An 18,246-nucleotide genomic window follows, 5' to 3' on the forward strand; every position below is an offset into this window, starting at 1 on the left:
GTAGTGGGCGAGAATACTCCAAAGCTTAATAAAGACCAAACCCGAGTCTGCACTGGAACCCATCTCAAGTGGCTTTAGGTCACGAAACCTTACCAGGAGTGTACTGCTACCAAGGGAATCGGAATAGCCCCTGAATTCACATGTTTCAGGAGAATTCTTGGTTCATGGGCATTCATCTCGGTTACTACGGTTGGCCCCCTAGTGGGAGTTCCATGGGGGTTGTGGTTACGTCCAAACGAAAAGAGACTTTCGGCCGTCAAACATGCTGTTACGTTTCAACATGGGTGCCGTACTCCAAAGTTAGGTGGAGGATAAGGTCTTGCATCCATCTGTATGAATACTGAACCATGCACTCAGTATAGACTGGCACCGTTCTGCTTCTCCAAGCTCTCTCAGTCTTAAGAAGACCGTGGAATTAAGTCAACTCGATAAATATTTACATTAAACTACCAAAAACGTAGTTCCTACCCGCCCTGACGTCGTTATCGCTTCAGCCTAGGCAGCGTCTACTACGTCTGCTTTTATCGTAGATTTTATTCCTACACAGTTCTCGAGCTGAATTATCTTTATAATAATCGTTGGCGTAACAATCCATGTTGGATCAGGGCCTTGAAGTGTGTTAGAGCACTTCATTCAAGACCATAACGGTACACTAGGAGGCAATGTGGTCAGCATTGCGCTCGCCCGAGATTATTACCCTGGTTTGACTCAGGTACTCATTCACAGCTGAGTCGACTGGTGTCCGACGTCAAATCACGATACAAATCCCACTGCCACCAGGGAGATTTGAACCGCGACCTTCCGTACGACAGCCTTGCGCTCTAACCACTCAGCTATCCGGACTCTGAATTATCTTTCCACATACAAATTAGACAACCCCCCCACAATAGCCTATTGCGCGGAATTTTATCCACAAACAAACGATCATGATATTGCTCGTAGATTTGATCGTTATATAGACTACGGAATTGTTCATCTTCCTGTAAAGACCCCAAAATTCTTGGCAGGATTTCCCTCGCAAACGCGGCTAAGAATTCGCAAATTTTCTTAATCCTTAAAAACTGCCATGATCATTGTCTTGGCTCTATGAACAGACCTTTCGAGGGGAGGTTTTCTTGACTGCTACCAGCCGTGTGCAGATCGTCATCGTAAATGTTGTTAATTGTAACTTCCGTCCCCGGATAAGAAAAATTTCAAACAATTTCAAAGTTGGAGTTTGTACACCTTGGAACGTTTTTACCAATGCGTTCTTATAGTCAGTATAGGCCAGCAGTAGCGTGAATTTGAAAAGGGTAATGCTTTTAACATCCACCTTAGCGTCGTAGATCACTATTTTAGAGCTAAGTTAAAAAGGATGCATGATAAAAAGATGGACCCTTGCCTTTCAAGGTTAATCAGGGAGAAAGGTCCGGAAAACGGTCTTGCTGCTTTTATTTGGCCTCGAACATAGGCCATAATCAGTCTATTCTAATGTTGTGAGTGGGCTGGTTTCTAGTCCTGCGTACAATATATACCCTGATTGTGATAAATTTTAGGAATAATTGATAACAGTTATTAAACAAAATACAAATGAGACCACTCTTACCCAAATTGATCACGTCCTAATCGAATGCCGTCACCTCACAGCTATAGACTTGGGTCACCATCTTCTTAGAGAGGTGCTTGAGGCTCTAACAACAGCACCACCTCTAACACCTTAGACAATGATATGAGAGTAAATGCTGGGAGCATCCACAAGAAGATCCCTCGTACTACCTTCAAGAGGCAAAGAGGTGCCATAATACGCACATCTACCAGTTGCGCTGAAGTTTCGATAAATGAGCCTCTCAACCGTCTGAAGAACGTTGCCTTTGGTCGACGATGATTGTAGGCTAACAATGGAATGAAGGAATACTGTATACCGAGTAATCCAGCAATCTTAAAGAAGGCGGGCACACCAAGGAGCAACTCCTCGAACCGAAAAAAGAAACCTAGGTGAACCAACGGCCGTCTAAACTCAAGAGGCAGCAGCGCTCAGTACGGAAGTTTTATTAACAAGTCAGCAACATGCAGCTATATACTCAAGACCAAAAGGGAAATCTAACTTTCGACCGTATGGGCATAATGGAATGATGGGTTGAGTATTTGGAAATACCGCCAATTGAGGACGATGGACAAACTGTGCCACCACTAAACATGGAAGAAACGATTCTTGCTTGCATTGCTGGTACGAACTGATCAGATTTCAATCAGTGCCATTTGTGACTAGATTTATAAAATTCAGTAGAAAAGTGAATACAAATCCGACTCCAACAAAGTCGCGCTGTCGGAATACGAGAGAAGAAATATTGTAGATCTTTAAAACAATTTCCGGTGTGCAGTTGTACCATGGCGTTCAAGCTTAAAAATACTTCAATTTTCCACAAAACAGGCGTTAAAATGTGACTTGCCGGGACATCTGAATTACTTCAAACTGCTACAATGGAAAAGTGACCGTTCAAATTGATTGATCCACCTTGATGCACGGGGTCCAAGTAGGAAAAGAAAGTTGAGAGGAGGCAAGTAGACGGAGCGTGGATAACAACCCGTGGGGGAGTAGATTGTGTTGAGCTGCAGCGTGGATTTAGACCCGCTTAACAAAAGACGCTTTGCGAGTTGGGACTTAAAAATACACTAAAAGTCTACCGTGCAAATTTTGAAATTTTACTCCGAAAACCTTTGGCTATCGAAAACAGACTAGCATTCTTTTCTCCTCGATAACGGCGACGACGGTCTTCAGAATGCTCGCTTTTTCCAACTCGAGGGGGGGTCCAACGAGATAAGCTGGACATTCTGAGCCTAAGCAAAGTAGAAGATCGTGAGAATCTGGAGAGAAATCCTCTCGCACTTACCACACTGATGGCAATGTGGCTTTGAACTCTGGAAAGCTGAGTGGTAACACCTGGGTTGATGTTGACAACTACCGCAAGGCGCTCTCTCTTCACTTAGGAGATATTACCGCAAGATTCCGGGCCAGGTTAAGGAGCATCACAATTTTATAGTGGTACGCACCAACGGAGATTTCCGTTATAGTGGAGAAGGATGCTTTCTACGAGCAGTTACACGTTCAGTTGAATACCAAGGTACCAAGGATGTGATGGCGAAAACGATCTTGGCGACTGTAACGGTAATGTGAGGTTAATGAATTTCTGCATCTCCCACCTCCTCTTCATTGGTAACACATTGTTCGAGCAAAGAGCTTGCCATAAGAGGGGTTGGGTTTCGGCTGACACCATACGAACAGTCAGACTGACCATTTTGCGATCAGAAAAGGATTTAAAAGTTATCTCCTGAATGTGCGTTACAAGACAGGCGTTGAAAGAGATCATGGTACCTCACATTAGCTTTCGTGTTGCGTTCGCCACTTGTCGCAAGCTGGAGGTCTCAAGTCCAACATCGACCGAAAGACGTTAACCGTCTATTCCTGATCCACAATGGCGAGCAGCTGAAAAGGTGGAAAAAAGACTTCACCGCCGTACTTAACCACATCACATCAGATGAAATTCCGCCTCTAATGGATGGAATAGTTAGTCACCGTAACATACGGATAGTGACTGTTCCCACAAGCACATGAGAAATCATTCGGGCCATCAATGCACTCTAACGGAGTAAGGCCGCTAGACTTAAAGATCTTAACGCAGAATTATTTATCGCTGCACCTGCAGTTACTGCAGATCTGCTACTCCAAGAGACCTTTCGCAGAGAGTAGAAGAAGGGGATGATCGTTAAGTATCCAAAGAAGGGTAATGACAATTGAGGGGTATCTGCGTACTCCCTGCCGTAGCAAAGATAATAGCCAAAATAATTCTGGGTAGCATCAAAAAACATCTTGAAACTGGATCGACGGCTGGTTTCCGCTCCGGACCCTCCCGCATGGACCACGTCATCACCTTAATGGTCATTGTGGAACAGTGCGCGAAGTTTAAATTTTCGCTACAGCTGTCTTCATCGATTTTGAGAAAGCTATAGATATTACAAGTAGAGAGTGAATTCGCGGGTGTTCTACGCAGGAGAAACATTCCGAAAAAGCTAATAACTATTATAAGAGTGACATATGAGGGTACAAAGTGGTATATTATTGTATATTATTTCTTTTCTTTCTTTTTGATATCGGTGACGTTGTGCATGCCAGAAGACGTGCGGCAGTTGAATGAACTGTGGCATTTTTCCTCAAAGATATCGACTATGCTGGTTGCTCTCTCACCAGGTCGTGGGTTTTGACTAAAAGGGTCTCAATTTGGAAAGACAGGCAAGAAGAGTTGCATTATTAACTTTATTTGAACAGATGTCAATATGAAGAGTAGTTCGGTGCCTAGGCACCATATAGCGGCAGCCTATTCTTTTTTTTAAATTGAGTAGTTTCTGAGAATGGATTCGTGAAAGAAATAATCACTTTCGACCCCCCGGTTAAAAATAAGACCGGCTTTTATTTGATACCCCACATGATGGGGACCCCCTTAAATTCGACGTAGAATGATGTAACTCACTATACATGTGAGGGTTCACAGTTCCCACCTTTCCACCAAATTAGGTGTCAATCGCTTTCCAAGAAAAATGCAGTCTGACAGACAGACAGTAAACTAATTGTAATAAGATTTTTTTTTACACAAACCCTTAAAAAGACAAGGTTCTCAGTGTGTAGAGTCATGGTATTCTGCCTATCTGTATTAATGACAAAGCATCGATGACGTTGATCAATCCTTCACGGCTTCTGCCGACGCTAGCACCGCCCGACGTATTAATAGCACTAGTCCGCTTTCGCTTCCTTTCCGGAAATAAAAAAAAGGAATTATCTCTACACCAAGATCAAGTTGAGACTGTGTTTCCAGATGGAAGTAGCACCAGAAAGGTGATCCCCACCGTCACTCGAAGGCTCCAAGTCTTCGTTAACACTTGTTTGCGTCGTATCATCAGAGTACGCTTGCCTTGCCAAGTTTAGAACCAGTACGCAATGTACTTTTCTCCTTTTTTGGGAGTAGGGTGAGTGAATACAATCTTGAGCAGGTAAGACTGAAAACCTCCATACCCGCTTAGAAGTTGGGTAAGGAAGTAATCAATCTCACCATACGTTCGGTTCAATCACGGGTCTAAATAGTTGATGAGCCGCGCAGTCCATCTGCCTCTTTACTCATTCCAGGGTCATATCGAGTCTCGGCAAACTATCGTAGCAAGCGTTCTAGAAGTCTAGCCCTAGGATGGATGGATGGATGTGCTATTCCTGACGTGGTTTCCATCCTCCTCTGGCTCTCTAGCGTCTCATAGAGCAGGGAGCGGTCTTTCAGATAATCCTCCTGATGAGCTTCTCGAGCACTGTCCCGACCATGTCAAACATACACAGCGGCCGGTATGGAGCTCCGGGTCTCTTTTACTTCTGCTGATCAGTGCGAGTCTGTAGTACGCATTGTAATCTGGAGGCGAAAGCGGCAATGTATAGGTTGCACATTAAGGTGGGGCGACGCTTATATTGCCGGCTATGTCATGCGTGGAATCTACTTTCCTAAGATAGCTGGCAATATCTAGGTCGTCCCAAGGAAGGAGTGCACGTCTTGCGAAATCTTAGAGGAAGCCGAAGCATGCTTGAGGTAACCGTAAGCGATGGCCACCAAGGGGTAAATGGTCATCATATATATATTAACAGAAGACTCGGGAGGTACTCGTCAAGAAGGTGGAAACATCGTCTAGGGTAATAAACAATATTGAAGTATCAGTTATTTCGAGCCTTGTTCAGCGATGTGTGGTGAATAACTCGGTTGGTTGGGAAAACCTATTTTTATTAATTAAAAAAAAATGATCGATATCGTATCACTATTAGAAGAAAAATTATTTTATAAACAACAATAATCGAGGAATTTGCAAATGGGGCAACAAGGAAGAAAGATGTTCCGCCAAGAACGGGATGGAAATTAAACTCACTTATTATCTATAGTTTAGTTTCCTGTATTCCGTAAATGGATAATAAGATTTTGGACTATTTCAAAAAGAACCATCCAAAATTAAGCATAGAATTCAATTGGTAACCCTCCATAAAGTCCATCTTTTTCAACCTGAACTCAATATTTATATATGTATATGTATATCAAAAACTTCTCACACTGATACTTTTGGCAAACAGTCTTGAGACATTGTACATGCTAAGGAAAATACCAGGCCGTCAGAATTCAGTGAGGGACAACTTCCAACCGGCACTAGGTTCAGTGATATGCAATCGCTACTGATTAGCATACAAGTGACGCATGTATGTACAAGGTACTACATATAATAACAATACAACTACTTGAAGCGGTTACAAAACTACTTCGCCTCACATATGAATATATAGATATACCTGGCTATATCTGAGCATAAAAGAGATACATTTGCTAACTTGCATTCACAGGTAGGGGCTCCATAGCCGCGAAATCGAAAAAGCATGTGTAATTTTTTGGAATATGTGATGAGAATAGATGAATTTGGTGAGATACTAGAGCACATGAGAATGACAGTTTCGATGTGCAGGTGTCTGTTCTTGGTTTTGGAAAATCAGTAGACCGAAGAATATTTACATTCGAAAGTACGTGCGTATCTGTGCATTCGTTTTTATTTTTGGAATGTAGCAAATTTTCGCTTACTGCATGATATGCATATTAATTTTTTAATTAATTAATTCTTTTATATATGTAGATATAAAATGGTCAAAAAAGCTAAATAATAGTATAATTGACCTCTTATCATCATCAAAAATTAAATGAACGTTTTTATTATGTTGATACAATCTCTCGATGTAGAGGGACGCACTTAATAGGCAGCAAGCTTAGCAGATTCCAGGCGATAAAACGAATTTAGCGCTAGTTGGGTATTGGCATGCGAAAATGGTGAGGTACCACTCAGAGGTAATTTTACCAATAGCAATGCAAATTATCAGAACCTGAAATACTCAGCTCCCAGGAAATGTCTGAATCATTGGCCCCCAAGGCGAAGTCTTTTTCTTTTCTTCATTTTTTAGCTTATATCAAATGGCGCCCAACGTGGGATCTAAGAGTATCTAAGATTTGTGTCAAATTAAATGTCTTCAATGTTTGATTTATCAACTGGCATACTCCAAAAGACGAGTTCTCCTCACTACTGAAAGTCTTGACATAAACGTCTCAACTGAGGATTTCAATGCGAAATTTGAACAAAAGGAGGCATACATAGGAATCATCAAAAAGCAAAGTCTCCATGACTAGTTCAACTAGAACGACCAAGGTTTATCCACTTTATCAGCAACAAGAATCTAGCTGCCAGCTCAATAGACTTTCCATGATGCGGAAACCATGAAATTAACCTCGTACTCATCGAAATCGGATTCAATAAATATTATGAAAGAGAGTGTCCTTCGCGGTGCTAATTGTGATACCAAGTATTTGCAAGAACAAAATATATTTTCTGCATAGATAAAATTGACCAAAGGAGCTGGCTCTGAAGTTTAAAATATGAATTTCCACGATAAAACAAAAGCCTGAGAGTAGACCTCAGGGCATCTAACTGAACAAAGCGCTACGACAACGGAAAACCCAAATTAAGGATTTGATAAAGAAGTACACTGAAAGACGAAACCGGAGTAAATTGAATAACGAAAGAATTGTAAAAGTTGACAAAATTTAAGAGAAATTACTTCCAAACGATATTTAGCATCGTAAATTAACACAGGCAAGAATGGAAACCGCAAACGACTGTCTGTAGAGAAAAAGATTTTTAGTAATAACTAAGACGTAAGACCTCAGTAGGCACAATACTTCCAATACCCACTAAATGCTAGTGCAAAACAACAGATGTAACTTTCCCAGATGATTGAGATGAAATACGGCAACCGATACATATCCTCACGAAAGTAGAAGGATTAAAATCGAGCAAGATACCTCATTCACAAAATAATCGGCAGTCTGGGAGGAAGAAAATCGACTGGCAGACCTGCAGAGGAGTACGCTAGTGATGTACTTTCGACAAAATTGTAACAGAGATCAGCAAACGACGATTAAATGTGTACGTTGACCAAAACTGGAAAATTCTAAAGCAGTTACTGTAACACAATACCCACCGGTGACCAGACAGTCACAATTAAACGGATAGTATAAAGTCCTGTCACCGATGTTATCGGTGACGATCTTCATGCTACCTTGTTCGGAAGACGTGGAGGAATTCAATGGACGATGTCATCTTTCTTCAAACACCTCGTCTACGCTAATGATATCTTTTTTCTCTCCCACTGGCTGATGAACACTAGCCAATTGGCTCTGGATTTGAAAAGAGAAGCAAATAGGATTGGGGGTTCTTAGTCTGGCGGGTCATCGTGCTGTCCTTATCTGCATTAATGGGCAGAGCATTTAAGGCGTCGACCAATTTGTATATCTAGGAAGCGTAGTTTCTGCCGACAGCAGCACCCGACGCATTAATAGCGCTAGATCCGCTTTCCCTGCCCTATTAAAATTTGAAAATGCTGTTATCCCAAGACTAAGATCAAGTTGAATCTGTTCTATCCTAGTATTCTTTCCGTGTTGCTATATGGGAGTAGCACATGCAAAGTGAGCTGCACTGTTACCCAAAAGCTCCAAGCGTTAGGATATCTAACTAAACGGAGGCATTTGCATCATCACCACTCTTGACATTGTTGAATTTGTGTTTTTTCAAATGGTCAACGCAAAGGCACGCTACTAAGACCTTATGAGCGATGCCAGGAGAAATTCCACAATGATCATAAAAGCTGAATCGTAAAAGCATGGTCCAAGTTTGAGGAGCTCTTTCAAGGCCTCCTCCTCTAGATGGTAGACAACTATGAACAAAAAAAAAATTAAATTGGTCCAAGCAAGCAGGAGTGATCAAAGAGTAGCATAGGTCGCAGGGCGAAACGTGGATTGGTACCCACGATGGATCATAAAACCTAGGAAACGCCTGCAGAACCAACATCAACAGCTCTACTATCAAACCCTATCTCCACCTCCATGAAAAACTGTGGACGGAGAAGGATGAAGGCGAGTCTCCCGCACCTGAAAACTGGACAAAATGTACCGACTGGTCCTCCAGGTTGGGGGTTCTATAGGGCTACATGGAAAATCCAAGTTACGAAGTCACAACAGGAGCCTCGGACAGGATGGATTTCAAAACGACAAAAGGACAAGACATTAATGAAGGCAAGACGAATACATAGTGGCAACGTCAGCAACGACAAAGGAATAACGATTTGCGCATTTTCTCATGGAACGTGCGCTCCCTGTACAGAGATGAAGCTGATGAGCAGCTAGCCGATACCCTGTCCCAATATAGGGCTGATATAACAGCGTTACAAGAGATGCGATGGACAGGGACCGGTTTGCTGGAGAAAGCCGCTACACCATATACTGTAGAAGCCATTCAGTATATCATGTGCTTGGAGTAGGTTTCTTAGTCAGCCCAAAAATGAAACCTGTTGTTATCGGCTTTGAAAATATAAGCGGAAGGTTATGCACTCTGCGTTTGCAAGGCAAGTTTAGAAATATAAGCTTCATAAACGTTCACGCCCCTAGAGAGAAGACTGCAGAATCGGAGAAGGATGCCTTCTACGAGGCAATTGAACCTGTCTGATTTCAATAGTCAAATAGGGACGGAGCCCATATTCAGGCAATACGTCGGGTCCCATAGCTTACATAGGGATACCAATGATAACGGACTGCGCATTATTCAGTTAGCAGTATCGCACGAAATGGTTGTTGGAAGTAACTGGTTCGCGCGAAAAGCGGTTCACAAACATACGTGCGCCTCTCCAGATGGAACCACTTTCAACCAAATTGACCACGAGTGCTGATTGAACGTCTCCACCTTTCAGTTTCGATGAATGTCAGTACGTCCCCCCCCCCCCCCATTATGGATAATATAGACTCGGACCACTATATCGTTGGCATGGTGCTCCACGCTCGAATTACGACACCACCTACAATCCCCTCTGACAATCAGATGAGAGTGAATACCGGAGCCATCCACAACACAGCCCTCCGCGACACCTATAAGTGGGAAATGGTTATCGGTGTAATTCCATCGGTTCCTGACGACTTATGGCTTTTAAGCCGATGATTTGCACGGGCTGTTTCTTCTATGCTTGGTGGTGGCAATATTTGTCCGTCGTCTTCAGTTGGCGGAACTCGCCGATATTTTGGTTGTTCAGCAGTTCATCAAAATACTCATCCCGTCGCTTATGGGGGCGACCAATTACACCAAGCGGTCCATCAACTGATACTCAAAGTATGGGACAGCAAATCAATGCCTGACGACTGGCAGCGGAGCATTACCTGTCTCATACATAAAAAGAGAGATATCACCCAATTATAGAGGTTTCACGTTGCTGAGTACCATCTATAAGATATTCTCCGCTCTCGTGCTAGGCCGGATAGCCCCATACGCCTAGAAAATCATTAGCCCATGCCTAAGAAACTTCAATTCAGGCAAATCAGCAACAGATCAGATTTTCTCTCTGCAGTGTCCGTGGCAAGCGATGGAAAAACTGTTGCAATATGGCCATTAGTTGCACCATCTTTTCATCGACTTTGAAGCCGCCTGGAGAAAGTGATTCGCGATGCCGATGCAAATGCGAGAGGTACGATTCTCTTCAAGTCCACCCAACTACTGGCCTACGCTGGTAATATTAACATCATGGGAAGAACAACTCGAGGTGCACAGTCTACCTTCATCCGTATCAAGCAGGCGGCGCGAGATCCACGGTTGCACATTAATGAAGGCAAGACGAAGTACATGGTAGCCACGTCAACGCTAAAACCGAAAGAACGAACAACATCGAATCCCACTGGTCAAACGAAAGCAATGAAGATAGGAAACTACAACTTTGAGACCGTTGAAAATTTCTTCTATCTAGGGTCGAAAATCACAACCGATAACAGCTATGACGATGAAATCCGCCCGCAGTTGTTGGTAGCCAACAGAGTCTATTTCAGCTTCCAAAAACCTTTTCGCTCGAAACGTGTCACCATAAGGTCAAAGCTCTTACTGTACAAGACAATGATCTTGCTAGTCCTCATGTATTCCTCGGAAACTTGGGTCCTTAGCAAGAAAAATTGCGAAATCTTGGCCCCGTTCGAGAGAAGAATCCTCCGAAGAATTTTTAGCCCCCTACATGAGGATGGACGATTCCGTAGCCTACATAACGATGAAATCTATGAGCGATACCATGACCTTCAGGTTGTGGATAAAATCCGGCGGGTCACTTAATCCGCATGGATGAGGATGATCCAGCCCGGAATGTCCATAAGGACAATATAGGTAGAAATAGGTAGGAAAAGAAGACGAGGCAGACCCTGCCTGACATAGAGCGATGGCGTAGATCAGGAAGCCAGACAGCTTTTAGGGATATCGAATTGGTGGACCTCGGCGCAAAACCGGGGTGTCTAGAGTTCCTTATTAAGGTAGGCCTAGACCGGATACCGGTTGTTGCGCCGTTGATGATGATGTTGAGCATGTTGTTTTTTAATATCATAAAATTGACGCATACAAAGCGAAGGTGAAAATTGCCGCCGCGCGTTGCTACCTGCCAAAAATATTGTGGAATATAGTATGTGACTTCAGAAATAACTTGGAAAGTGATGGAAAAGTTCACCTAAGCCGTCGAGAGAGGGAGAATTTCGATGGAAAATAGTAAATACGAGAGAGCTAATGAATAACCACCGCTCCTGTACCTGAAGCAATACTGTAAAGACAATCGTGCGGGGTAAGTGAAAGAGAAGGGAATGATTTTAATAAATCAGCAGTAGACTTTGAACCTCTCCACCTTCCAACGAGTAAAAAAAAGAGACAAAAAGACAGTAAACTAGCTGGCACTAAGCACTAATAATCCTGAGATTATGCCAGGTACCATGTTATTATTTTGATTCCTTTGACTTTGTGAATACCAGACACGAACAATTTATACAAATCCATTATACTTTCTTGTCAAACATTCCCAACTCATTGGAAGCAAGTATACTAAGCTCTAATCCAGCTTTATGAATGCCAACACCTCAGATAAATTGTAACCCCATTCAATGTATTATTAACTCCTTTAAAGAGCTGAACCAAGGTAACACATTCATCCCTCGAAATCGTTTTCTACCCATGCAATAATTCAAAACCCTCTTCTCTGCAATGAGTTCCCTCTTTCATCAAGTGAAAAACCAAAGATCAAAGCCTATCACTGCTCCAAATTGAGATAATAAATTGTGCAGGTTCATGGATGAGGCTTTGAAAGGAGAAACGAAACACATGCCTCTCAATATCTGTGCCAATTTATGGCTAAGGTGTTTGAAGAAAGTAGAATTACCCAAAGCATCTGTTATCGATGAAAGGATCAAAACATAACCCCGTTCATTCCTTATGCTCCCGTATCCTCAAGTGAAAGCATCCATGGCATCAAAGGATTCTGCTTCTAAATAGATATATTTCATAGAAGAGAGAATATAAATTTTCAGATGAAATACAAGAGAGTTTGGTGAAAAGGTTGCAAATTGAATTTAAGGTAAATTGTTAATATCGTAAAAAGGTATTTTGGGTTATTTTTAGAGGTAAATAGCTGGGAGTTTTTCATACATAACTGTATTCGTTAGTTGTTTGCTATAGGCCGTGCTTATGGAGTTCAAAAATATTCGCGAGCCCCAGGGAGCAGATAAAAATTGCAGTATCTGTGATGATTGAGAAACGAAGTAGCTTCTTTCTTATTGAATCGCGAATGTGCTAAAGTAATTGGCTATAGATGAATAAGTACTTTCGATTAATGAATGCCGTTGTATCTAAAATCGCAATAGATACTTATTCTACATTCAGAGGTAGAAAATGAAATATGAAATGGAAAAGTTGCTCTTCTTATTTCCAGCTCGCCTAAAAGCATGCAAGAATGTGATTCTATGTACACTATGAGATAAAATTTATCAGACTCTTAATACTAGCTATTCTATTCGGTTGACGAATCAGTTGCGCAGTGAAGGATTCCGGTCGATCCCTCCCTTTCTCACCCCTTCGTCACCCTCTTCAAGCATGAGGAATGACTTTTTGAAACTGGTAAGCCCTTAGTACACATCCAAGAGTTTCTGATGGGTTAGGTAATATAAATGTGACTATATAAGCTCAGTTAACATTATAAAGTGGTGTTCGAGGCGTTGCGAGAAGACATATCTATTCTACGTGTTCTTATAAAACTAGCTTCACTTACTTGTACTTGGCGATGCTTTGACTTGATGCTTAGACGATCCGCCAGACAAACTCAAGTCACTTTGTGAGCTCTGCTGACTATCTTTGCTAAATGACCGTCCTCTGGAAGAAAAATAGAAAAAAGAAACATGAAAATGGCTATATGTATATAAAGACAAACAAATATAAATCAGCAATCAGCAATAAAAAAGGACACTAAGCGCTTTCCAACAACTATAAATTTTACATCTTAAAGAGCAAAAATACCCAGTCAGATCGGTGGAAGTTGGAAGCGTTTGGAAGGACTACTGGAAAAGTTTGTTTTCCTAGTACTTAGCATGGAGCACGCAGGGACAGACAGCTTTTAAAATGTTAATGAGAACATCAGGAGACAATTTAATTATTTTATTTTTCCTTAGGAGAAGCGGACTTTGTCGATGACTTAGTACAGCAGAAAAAAACTGTAGCAATTAGGAGGAAGACAAATTAAATTATTTCACGATTCTTGAAATTATGGAAGATAGGAAAATTATTCTATTTAGGGACCGTGACTTTTATCCTTAATATTCCCAGTTTACATGAAACATCCTTTTTCTGTTTTGGGAATGGAATTAACAAGGGACGAAAGGAAATTGTAGGCAAAATTCTCAATTAGAATTCGCTTCACAAAGAAGGCTCTTTGGAACTTAGTGGGTTGTTTCCAAATATCTAGTATTGCACTTGATTTGAAGGCAATTTTCTAGCGAAATCAATGCCAATTTCGAACTTCCCTAGAGCCCAAAACAAAGAAGGGAGAATTAAGTGAGTGGGGATACTGCACAAATTCGTGTATATATAATAATTGATAAAACTAACAAATGGGTCAATTACAGGCTAAAAAGAAATAATAGAGTTATAAGACTGTAAAATCTTCCATAATAGATATTTTTCGGAAACCGAATCACAGAGAGCCGACAAATACGCAAAAATATATTGCAAGGGTTCAGCCTAATATAATCAAATGTTATTAGAGCAAAATTCAGATAAACCCAAAATGAAACTAGCTAGGGCAGTAAATTTAAATTATACACAGGAGTATTGTCAGCTATCTGCATGAGGAAATAGCAACTCTACAAGAGCCGTTTAAAAAAAACAATTCCAAAGATACCATTTTATCTGCTCCTCATGTTGGCAGCAACATGCACGAAATACGGCATTCTCCTAATGACTCGTATATTTCTCGTTGCTAAAGCCTTTCCCCATCTGCAAGAGTCAGCGCCACCGCTTTTTATCAATAAAATATCTCCAAGTCGTCAAAGAAATAGCATGGCACCGCTTGACATATCACTTCGGGCTAAGTGCCCCGCTATCTCGCCTTACGTAGCCTTCAAGACGAGGAATTCCTTTTATCAGCGGGACGGACGAGGTGGAAGAGAAGTTGCTAATTCAAAGAATCCTTTGCCGTCGTGTTGATCCCTTTTTCGGTCGAGCCCAAACATCTTCGCAAGAGGAAGAATCCAAACGTTATCTAGAAGAAGAGTTGTTGATGAGTTCCAACCCCATCTTTCATAATAAAGTGGACTAATGAAAGATCGAAGTAGGCGTAGGTGTAATAGGCTTTGTGGATTTTTTATGTAATAATATTTAGGTGTCGATCTCAGTTCCCAATGCCCCGACAGTAAAAGTCCCCAAGTTATGGCTCGAGGAGCTAGTCAATCCGAGATCGCAGTTCAACCCCATTCTCGAACGAAATGCTAGGTAAAGCTTTAGAAGGCAATCGGAAGAGTTAGAAATCGAATTGCACCAAGTCAGGAAAATAAATGGGATGAGGAGGCACTTCGTATAATTGTCATATTGGATGACTGTTTGATTCGGATCGAACAGGCACACCGCATAAAATCGTCTTCCATGATTCAATTATTCTTCATCGAGTTCAAGAGTGCTCTGAAATAGCCACGTCCTTCTATCATAATCGAAAATTCCATTTCTGAACTTTGAAACCCAATTTTTTTGCACCCGGTAGAAATCTATCGAGAAACTTCCATGGTTTTGCACCCCCAAGAAAACTTGGTGTCGAAACTGTTAATTTTTGTTGATATCACATTCCATTTTAATGATCTGTAAATCAACAGAAATTAGGTCCCATAGAGTGATGAATTCTATTTCGAATACATAAAAATTTCATATCCGTAGTTACCACACTTTCTGGGAAAAATGCGTGTAACAAACAAACAGACAGACTGAGTCATTTTAGCGAGATTTTTTTCTACAAAACCTTAAAATGCTTAATCAGCGTTGTTCACTCCACTCCAGACTATGTTTTCAGGAGTTCATGCCTTATCAATCTTGGGGAAAGGATTGAAAATCTCCATGCCCACTTAAAGGCTGAGTAAAAAAAGAATTTCAAAATGTTTTTGGTCTAGCTACAAGAGTAAGTTTCTGATGAGCTACGCTACGTTCTCAAATCGTTTTCCCTAAATGAATCCGCCGCTCATTCAATGCGCGTCTATTCCTATCGGCAACCGACTTTTTGGAGTCCCCCCTAACGCTTATAATAGAATACATTCCCAAGCGGGAAGGACAACAGATGATGGAACTCATTACTGCAATGACCACCACAGCAGATTCTGAGACAATGCAATAGACAGGGCTCCGATCGCTGCACATATGCAAGGCATTTATGATATACCTCCTTGCTAGGAACATCAACCCACATTTCTGCAGAATGGATGACATCAGGAAGCAATTTCCGCAAAAGATAAGGCCCTTAACACGTTAGCACCTAACTTATATTTCTCGATAACAGCACTAGGTCAGTCTTGACACTTTTATCTGGAAATTTAAGTACACAGCACTAATATCAAGTTGAGCTATTCCACGCCAATACTTCTCTTTACTTTGTTCTATGAGAACGTGGCAAAACTAACTGCCAATGTCACTTGAACCAATCCAAATTTCAGAGAGACCTTATCGATGACCGTTGGAAAAACGGCCGAGGTACTCACCAAAGTACCCAATGACAACCCCTTCAACACGCAAGTGCTGCAAAGTGAACTGGAATGCTGCGAAAGCGGTTGTTACCTATGAAAAAATGAGAGCTCCTATACTGTCCTTTGAACCTTTCAAAGCACCTGGCATGGATGGCATCTATCCAGCAATGTTAAAGGAGGATATGGAGCACTTAGAGCAATTACTAAGAAATATCTTTCTAGCAAGCCTTGCGTTGGGCTATATGCCTACCTCTTAGCAGAAGGTTAAGGTAGTCTTCATACCGAAGCCTGGGAAAGATAACTATTCTAATCCAAACAACTTCAGACAGATCAGCTCGATCTCATTCTTGCTGAACGGTTTGGAAAGACTGGTTGAGCGTCACATTCCTGGGAAGGCAGTTAGGTTGCACCCGCTTAATGAAAACCAACGTGCTTACCAGCATGAAAAATCTTGTGAGTCTGCTTTTCAATCTTTGGTTTCAAAGATACTCTATCTCTATCTATACAACTCTGAAGAATGAGTACTCCATGGGGGTGTTCGTGGATATTGAAGGGGCGTTTAATTGTGCGCCTTTTCAAAAACTTTGTGGTACTGCCAGAACGCAAGGTGTTGATGATGCTTTAATTAAGTGGATCCATGTTATGCTAACGCAGAGTTGCTGTGTGCTGAAGTGGGTGTTGATCACTAACTAACAGCAGAAACCACAAGGGCTACCCTCCGCCACTTCTGTGGAATATGTTGATCGATTCACTACTATGGGAACTGTAAAATTTGCCAATACACGCTCAAGCTTATATTGATGACGTGGCAGTGCTTGCTGTTGATCGGCATCTTGGCACGGTGTGTACAAATATATACAAGGCGCCGTTGATTTGATAGACAGTTAATGCCTCAGGCGGAGACTTTCAGTTAATCCAAATAAAACCAAAATGGTATTATTCACAAAATGGAGAAAACTGGATGGACTTTAAAAAAGGGATTAACGGTTTCGTCCAGGGCAGAGGCAACTCATCAGACGCTGCCTCACCTCTGCCCTAGGAACAGCGTGACCGTAAGTGACAACAGATGGAAAACGCTCCTTTATATATTCGCAAAAACACGTGAAGGATGCGAATTATATCCAAGTGAAACCGCCAATAGAGCCTAAGCTGGGCTCCAACATCAAGTCGATGCGGAATTAGGATCCCTCACTATCCTAAACAATGGATGGACTTTGCCTCCCAGAGATGAGGGGTACAACCCTTCAACTCTCCAAAGAAGTGAAATATTTTGGAATCTCTCGAGATATAAATCTTCCTTGGGACAAACGTGTAGAGGTAAAGTTGAAACGAGTTCTCATAGCTTATGGGCTTTGCAGCCAGACGTTTGCCTCGACATGGCGAATTAGACCTCAGGTAGTAATGTGGGTATACATTGCTATTATTAAGCCGATGTTCGCTTATGCATCTGCAGTGTGGTGGATTAAGGTTTTCACCGTAAACTAGCCACTCCAAAGAGCTGTGTATCTGGGTATTACCGGCGGAGGTCTAAATGCTTTACTCAATTTGCGGCCACTGTATATATTTATTCAAAGCACTGGAATGAGAGCAGCTCATAGACTAATTCGATTAGATCTGTGGAGAAACAACGGATGTAGGGGACACAGAGCATTGGAAGAGTTACTGGGAGAACTGAATCCAGTTTCTTACAATGCCTTCTCGGGTCCTCATACAGCTGTTTTGTAAAAGATATGAAGTTATCCTGAAGCGTAGAAACAACTGGGGAATGCGTGGCGAGACGTACGGAAGTCTTCTACAGGATTCTGGAAAGCCAAACGCCAACCGAATTATCCAAAAATAGTATGGACAACTACATACAGGCTAAACCACGAAGCTTTATATGAGCCATCATCATTCTAAGCTTCGTCAGTAATCCAGCTGATTAGGACCTAAATATTCGTAAGAGGGAAGTAAAGGAAACTAAGCATTTTTTTCAGTTGCAGGCGGGTGGTATTATCTCTCCAAGACTCTTAAGTTAGGGTCATATCTCCATTTCGCTATACCAATATCAAATTTAGCCCAACTTTCCCGATTAGGGATATTTTTCGTAAGTTTATTGTGG

At 41.7% G+C, this 18,246-nt stretch overlaps 1 protein-coding gene across 2 annotated transcripts in view; it reads right to left on the reverse strand.

Annotated features, from left to right (window-relative positions):
* LOC119661475 (mucin-17) overlaps nt 1-18,246 on the reverse strand; it is a 538,210-nt gene that overhangs the window by 310,119 nt on the left and 209,845 nt on the right. For both annotated transcript variants that reach the window (XM_038070838.1, XM_038070837.1), the window contains exon 3: nt 13,199-13,299. In XM_038070838.1, the coding sequence (XP_037926766.1) occupies nt 13,199-13,299 (101 nt within the window). The remainder of the gene's footprint in view (nt 1-13,198; nt 13,300-18,246) is intronic.

This window comes from Hermetia illucens, chromosome 1 (genome assembly GCF_905115235.1).
Source record: "Hermetia illucens chromosome 1, iHerIll2.2.curated.20191125, whole genome shotgun sequence".
Classification (NCBI taxonomy): Eukaryota; Metazoa; Arthropoda; class Insecta; order Diptera; family Stratiomyidae; genus Hermetia; species Hermetia illucens.